At 44.7% G+C, this 8114-nt stretch overlaps 1 protein-coding gene across 1 annotated transcript; it reads left to right on the forward strand.

The window, feature by feature from the left end:
- Nucleotides 1–186: 186 nt before the first annotated feature.
- On the forward strand, nucleotides 187–6498 carry LOC106612600 (WD repeat-containing protein 20). Its single transcript, XM_045724442.1, has 4 exons — nucleotides 187–941; nucleotides 1666–1850; nucleotides 3336–4707; nucleotides 4913–6498. Exons 1-4 carry the CDS (start codon nucleotides 468–470, stop codon nucleotides 4958–4960), a joined length of 2079 nt encoding a protein of 692 aa, XP_045580398.1. The 5' UTR covers nucleotides 187–467; the 3' UTR covers nucleotides 4961–6498.
- The last annotated feature ends 1616 nt before the right edge of the window (nucleotides 6499–8114 follow it).

An 8114-nucleotide genomic window follows, 5' to 3' on the forward strand; every position in this document is an offset into this window, starting at 1 on the left:
TATTCTGAATGGAGCTCCTATCTCTCCGAGGTCTGCGCAGACTGCACTGAAGGCTTCCTTCAATTTGTGAGTTGTCCTGATAATCATATCAGGAGGTTGCTGCAAACTGATGAAAAACCTAGTGAAACCCCTAGTTTTAAGTTGAATATTATTTGCTAGTTCATGATGGTCAGCCAGAGGGATGAATACCAACACTTTAAATCAACTCATTCTACACATCAGTAGCCAAGCTGCAGCTCCTCATTACAGATGTATAGCGACTGCGTAGCGACTGCGTAGCGCAGCTCGTCGACACACATGAATTTGCAGCATGTGGTACACGCGCCCCGTGCTGCCGATAACTAGATAACCGTGACCAATGATGTATGACGCTTCAAGAGGGTCTCTCAACTTGTTCACTGAATAGCAGTGTTTTAAAAATGCGTTTGAAAACACATTAATTTCTAGGATCTACAGGCTCACTAACTATGCCCGTCGCTCCCATTTTCATTGTAGTTTCGATAATTATTTCCAGGTCAAAATTTCAGTTTCCTGTGCGGCTTGTTTGTAGGCTACTAAAAATGGCCGGTGATGGAGGCGCTCTGAAGGATATCAATGAGATTAAATCCCAGTTCAGGACTAGAGAAGGTTTTTACAAACTGCTGACCCTCTCGGATTCTCAACAACGAGGCGGACTACCTCGGGGTCTGTCCGCAGGTACCACGGTGGGCCCCGGGGGTGGACCGGGTTCGATACCCGGTGGTGGTTTAGGTCTGGTGCAGGGGCCCGGAGCTGCCTCCTCCTCCAATGCCGCAGCCAACTCCTCTCCGGCGGGCTTCCTCCCTCCTGTCAGGGTCTCCATGGTGAAGCTTCAACCGGAGGACCCGAGTGAAGAATCCGAGAGAGTGTGTTTTAACATAGGAAGAGAGCTTTATTTCTACACCTACACAAATATCAAGAAGGTAAATTGAATAACGGCGTTGCAAGTAATGAATAGACGACTGAGATTTATTATAAACTAACGTTAGCCAGTTTGCTTTAGTTTGTTGTAAACTCACCCATTTTCTCGGGTGACAGTAGCCGCTATGTCCCAGATTATTTTGCTCTAGTGGTGTTAATCCAAATTGCATATCCAGTAAAATCGTGACCACGTTATTTTGAGGCAATCAAGTCGTGCATTCATTATTGTTTTGCTAATTTTTTTCTTCTTCATTTCTTTAACCTTTATTTAACTAGGCAAGTCAGTTAAGAACAAATTCGTATTTACAAAGACGGCCTCCGTAGACCACAGAAAACTTTACACGCACGTAAAGGCGTGTAGACCGGCTGGAATGCAACAATGTTGCAACATTTCAGACATACAGTTGCAAGAATTTAGCTGCATTGATGTTGCAAGTAGCACGTCTTTTTGATAGCAAATGTTCGCATCCGGTTTTACACAACAATCAATCGTAGTTTGTAATGCAAAAAATGCCTCGATATACAATGGTTATTTTCTCTAATCTGCTATACTCATAAAATGTATTTTAAACATGTACCAAATTGAGCTTTCACAAAGGGGACAAACACTGAATTAGAACACAGAAACAGGGACATTCTTTTGAAAAGGTTTTGTTGGATGACCTTATACCTTCACTTGTTCTTTTTAAAAGCTGCTTGCTCCTACCTCTCTTCCCATCTGTGTAGGCTGTGGACCTCAGTAAACCCATAGACAAGCGTATCTACAAGGGCACCCAGCCCACCTGCCATGACTTCAACCAGTACTCTGCCACAGCAGACAGTGTGGCCCTCATTGTGGGCTTCTCAGCAGGCCAGGTTCAATACCTGGACCCCATTAAGAAGGAGACAAGCAAGCTCTTCAATGAGGAGGGGTCTGTCTGTCTGTCTGTCTGTCTTTGTGTCTTTGTGTCTTTGTGTCTGGTCTGTCTGTCTGTGTTGGGAGGGGGGTTGAGCTATAGCCTATGTCTGTGTTGCCATTTGCGTTATTTCATTGGAATATTTGGAAAACTGCAAATACTTTTTCAAGAGCTGCTCTTTTGAAGTACTGCCTGCCTTCTTGGAGAATGATATTCTTAAAGGCCCAATGTAGCCATGTTTATATAAATATCAAATCATTTATGAGTAACAATTAAGTACTTTACTGTAATACATTAAAATGGGGGAACATTTTTTTTTAGCAAAAAAACATTCTAAAGCAAAAGTGTTTCTAGTGAAACTGAAAACAAGCTGTTATTGACAGAGGTTTGGAACTGTCTTTGTTATTGGTTTATTAACTAATTTACAGAATGCTGAAGTCACCATGGAAATCCAAAACTACTGGACATGCAAACCTGCTGATTTAGAAGGACCTGTGTAGATTGTATTTTCAACCAGCAACTATCAGGATTTAACACTGATAACATTTTTCATCAGCTGTTGTACAATATGATATTAAAAACAGAATTTTTACTGCACCGGGACTTTCATTAAATTCAGATGATGGAGTGTGATGACGATAAAGAGTACTTGGTTTCTCCTCTAAGTCAATGAACCTCCTCCGGAGCACGAGATCTAAATCCACTCTCTCTGCTGTTCTGTCTCTGTCCCAGAGCTCAGATATACCAACATGCCTCACTTTTATCATAGGATAACATAGAAACAGGTGATGATATACAGCGCCCTCTGTAGTTATTGGGACGGTGAAGCGTTTCTTCTTTTGGCTCTATGCTTAAAAAGTTTGGAAACAATGACTGAGGTTAAAGTGCATACTTTAAATTTGAGGGTATTTTCATCCATATCGGATGAACCGTTTAGAAATTACAGCACCTTTTTGTACATAGTCCCTCTATAGGCGAGCAAAAGTATTGGGACAAATTCACGTGTAGTATTTAGTCCCATATTCATAGCATGCAATGACTACATCAAGCTTGGGACTACACATTTTTGGGATGCATTTGCTGTTCGTTCTGGTTGTGTTTTTATTTCAAATCCAAACTTTGAGTATAGAGCTAAAATAGGAACTAATGGTTCACTGTATGTCTGGTTGTCCGGACAAACCCTGGTCCTGGACTTAAAGCACTTTGAATGGAGAATCTCCCTTGAACAGGCTTCTTTGTCCAGGACTAGGTGTAATCTATGTCTAGGAAGCCGACCCATAGTCTTTCACTCCAGATGTAATTTCTTTTGGGCTGTTGTTTTTTTAACACTAGTTTATGAGGATATATAACCTCTAACAGTTCAGATATTAGTTACAGTTGTTGTGACACCTGCTGTCCTCTTTCAGATAAATCTCTTACCGCTGTCACTGAACAGAGCATATAAGCTTATCAAATGGACCAGTGTTGCTAATATCAAATTCTTCATGTCACCTTTCAGAGGATGATAGACAAGTCCAAGGTGACCTGTCTGAAATGGCTACCCAAGTCCGAGAACCTGTTCCTGGCCTCTTACGCCAGTGGCCACCTCTACCTCTACAACGTGGAGCACCCGTGTGGCACCGCCGCCCCACAGTACTCCCTGCTCCGCCAGGGCGAGGGCTTTGCCGTCTATTCCTGCAAGACGAAGACGCCCCGAAACCCGCTGCTGCGCTGGGCCGTGGGCGACGGAGGCCTCAACGAGTTCGCCTTCTCGCCGGACGGCGTGCATGTGGCGTGTGTGGGCCAGGACGGCTGCCTGCGCGTCTTCCACTTTGACTCCATGGAGCTGCAGGGCGTGATGAAGAGCTACTTCGGCGGCCTTCTGTGCGTCTCCTGGAGCCCCGATGGCAAATACCTGGCCACGGGAGGCGAGGACGACCTGGTGACGGTGTGGTCGTTTGCAGAGAGCCGTGTGGTGGCCCGGGGACACGGCCACAAGTCCTGGGTGAACGTGGTGGCCTTTGACCCCTTCACCACCAGCCTGGAGGACGAGGAGCCCATGGAGCTGAGCGGCAGCGAGGAGGACCTACAGCAGGGGCCGCTGCACTTTGGCCGTGTGCGCACCAGCAGCACGCTGTCACGCCTCTCCCGCCACAGCTCCAAGGGAGGCTCGCCCTCCGTCACCTACCGCTTCGGCTCGGTGGGCCAGGACACCCAGTTCTGCCTGTGGGACCTGACGGATGACGTGCTGTACCCTCGGCTGCCCCTGTCCCGTGCCCTCACCAACACCTTCAGCCCCACCATCCCTCCCTCTGTCAGCAGCACCATCAACAACACTACAGGTGGAGGGGTCGTAGGAGTAGGAGGGGTAGAGGGCCATCACCACCCGACCACTAACCCCCACCAGCCACCCCCCATGCCCCTGCCACTCCCCCGCTCCCTGTCGCGCTCCAACTCCCTCCCCCACCCTGCCGTGGCCAACGTCTCTAAGGGCCAGAGCACGACGGAGGGTGGGGGAGGGAGTGGAGGGGGAAACGCCACCCCCTTCAGTATCGGCCGCTTCGCCACGCTCTCACTGCAGGAGCGTAAATCGGACAAGTCTGGAGGGAGCGGCGTGGGCGGGGAGAAGGAGCACAAGCGCTACCATAGCCTGGGCAACATCAGCAAGAGCAACGACAAGATCAACGTAGCGCCACGCAGCAGTCGCCTGGACGCCGCCAAGGTCCTGGGCACCACCCTGTGTCCGCGGATGCACGAGGTGCCCCTGCTGGAGCCCCTGGTGTGTAAGAAGATCGCCCACGAGAGGCTGACCGTGCTGGTGTTCATGGACGACTGCATCATCACCGCGTGCCAGGAGGGCCTCATCTGCACCTGGGCACGGCCGGGTAAAGCGGTGAGTCCTGCGCCCAGCGTCCGTAACGTTATGGTAGCAAAACATCTATCAATGAATAATGCTCTTTAGGCTGTCCTATCAGCTTTTAGTTTACACTCCAAGTTATTAGAAAGGACTTGAGGGTATTTATGGATTACTTGCCATGAGTCTAAACGTTCTTCCTTCTTTTCTCTCCCTCCGTGATGCTGCCTGCCCCCTCATCCAGAACTTGACAGCACAGAACGGGAACTCTCCCAGTGGCACAGTGGTATAGCTGGAAGTGGAACTTTGCACTCCCCCCCCCCACCAAACCCCCATCATGGCTGAAGAGGGGCCAGCATCTGCATCCTATCATCCCAGTATTGACCCCTGATGTGTCCCCGTGCCTCTTCTCAGCCTCTCACCGCTTCTCTTTAGGAAGACTACAAAACAAAAACGGGGACCGTCCCTCTTTCCCCAGAAGCATAGAGAAGGCCGACTCCTCTCCACCCTGCAAACACTACAAAAGTAATTGTATTTTATTTATTTACCTTATCTCAAGACTGAAGTAATTTATATTGTAAATAATACAAATACTCTATCAATACAGAGGACAAAGAGTATCAAAATATTGACTCAAACAAGTGGAAAAGAATAAAATATTACTATATGTAGATCCTATATTGTACATAGCGACACAGTTAACATTGAATGTCTGCAGTTAGAGACCTTATTAAGATGTAGTGTTTCTGTGTGATAGTGTTCCTTGATTTGTGTCTCTTGAAGCAAACTTGTTTGTCGATGAAGATGGACGCATTTAGGGTCTCTGGCATCAAAGACTTCACCCTTGTGCAGTACGGAGAGCAATCTTCTTATGGCTGCTACTGAACTCTTTAGCTGAGACTGTCCGCTCCAGAATGATACTTGTTCCTAACATTACTGCACAGTGACACACCGTGCGCTTTCAAGCAGTGTAGCATCCATTAGCCTCCATTCCCCCTCACACCTGTAATGCCTCTTGCAAGATTTTGCACATTCAACATTGGTCATTTTAGCCCACAAAAGGAAACTGGCGGCAATTTGTCTTGTGATTTTCCTTTTGTGTTTTGTTAATTGACATGGCTATTATTTCATGTCATTTTAAGCTACTGATTCTAACTCGGCTGTATTATTTGTGGATTATTCTGTGTACGTGACATCCATGATATTCTACCAACCTGGATAAATGACAATGATAAGTGGGTCTTGCATCAAACCATTGTTTTACCTAGAAATGATTTCATGTGTGGGGTTTGAGGTTCGGTATGCTGAAAGGCATGCGACTCACATGAGTCACAGCTACCGGTGTCATAACACCAGACTAGAAATGGTGGTGGAACAACTCAAATCATTAGTAGAGAAGAAGTGACTTTGTGTGTTTAGGATCTGGCCAGTTAAGAACACTGTTGATAATGGAATGTACACTGAAGACTACCCATTTTATTAGTGTGTGTATGTCCTAATAACAGTTATGTGAAATGGCAAAAGGTGACACTAAAACCATCAACACTAAAATAATTTACTGTACACTGAAGAATACCCTCTGATTGAAGGTATTTTTCAATACTGCAAGAGAATGGGAACTAACCATTATATGCCAAGGGAAGAAAATACATTCCATTTGTTTTTCTTTTTGACCGTTTACAGACCATAGCATGTCATGTATTTTTACATTTTTATTCAGTGTGCGTTATACACACACACTTACACCTGAGGTGGTAAAGTTAGTGGCAAATTATATCACAGTATTAAGTTTGTATATAGGGGATCTGTTATTAAAATTCTAAACCCAAATGCTACCTGTTATTCTCAGGCTATATCGATCTCATTGATTTGCAATAGGAATATCTGAATCGAATTCTGTTTTTTTGTAGTTATAAACTCTCCAGGCTCTTGCACTTTATAATCACAAAATATAGTTTTCTTGTCATCCAATATCTATTATCTTGTTATCAAAGTTAAGTTTTTCATGACTTTGATAAATGTGCAGCTTTATGACGGAATGCAAATAGTTTCTTTAACATTGAAACCCTGTCATGATTGTTGTCATCTTGGGCATCTTTCGTGACATGTTGAGTCAAAAACATGCCAGAGAATGGTAATTTAAACAAAGAGCAATATGTAGACAGATATACTTGTGTTTGACAGAGACAGACAGGCTTGTTTGAGTTTGCAATGAGAGTTTTTATTTTACTGGGTTGTAAGATTGAGTCCAGAGAAATTACATTGAATAGGATGAAAACTGTCTCTTGCTCAGACAAGGTAAGCAGAGAAACAAACCACCGTATGCACTCTGACTTTCAGAACAAATGACATGGAGCACATAAATGACACATCTGTCAATACATCTGACAGTCATTGTTGTTTGGAAAACACTTCACATTACCTATGCATAACTTTAAAGGAATAGCCTATGGAGTAATCGAGTAAATACAGTCACGTAGTAATGTTTGGTAATACATGTGTATGAAGAACATCATGAAAAGTGTGAAAGTTGCTCACTTTAGCATGTCATTAAGGGACAGGTAGAAAATTACTGGGAGGGGGTCCAACTCCAGGTGCCTCCCCTTGTACTGTAAAATAGGTTGCACACCATCCCCCTCATTGAATTAACTCAAAAATAATGTTTACGACCACAGATAACTGTAGCGACCCTGTGTTTATAAGCGTGGATATCGACTTTGCCACTACCAGCATGCTTTTATGGCGCAGTTGAGGCCATGCACGGCTAAGGTTGAGGGTTCGCCGACCACCACAGACGAGCTCACTCTCTCTGCGTGTTTCATTATACTACGATCAGAGCCAGCTGCAGACGATCAGCTAGGGGGAAATAAGATTTTCAAAATGTAAATGCTATATAATTATATAAAATATATGCAATGCATTTTCCAACAACAACTTTCTGTGCCAATTCCCCAAACAACCAATAAGCAAAGCATAGTCCTGCATACCAACTTCAGGCTCTTCAAAATCATGGTTTGCGTTTACAACACCAAAATCAAATAGACTATGTCAATCTCGACAAAAATAAAATACATCCCTTCCTACCTTGTACCCAGTATCAAAGGCTTGACAATCTCAGAATGTCCAGTTGTTGGTGTTGTGTAGCAGTTTCCGTTCATCAGCCTGAATGCTGGAGTTATATTGGAGTGGAGTGATGAGCGTGTGCAGGTAGCCTGTAGGAGACTTCTGAACTAGCCTAATCAGATGAAAACATTGGTACTGGGCACAGCACATCATTTCAACGTGGAGAAGTGGGTAATATTAGGTCGAAACGTTGATTAATCAGATTCCAACCTATTTTCACCCACTCAAAAACAGCCAAAAGTGTGTTGAATTCCCAATGTGTTATCACTATGCCTTCAACCATCTAAAAGCACAACCAAATTCCAATGGAAAATCATTGTAAA

Source organism: Salmo salar, chromosome ssa09 (genome assembly GCF_905237065.1).
Source record: "Salmo salar chromosome ssa09, Ssal_v3.1, whole genome shotgun sequence".
In the NCBI taxonomy this organism is placed as follows: Eukaryota; Metazoa; Chordata; class Actinopteri; order Salmoniformes; family Salmonidae; genus Salmo; species Salmo salar.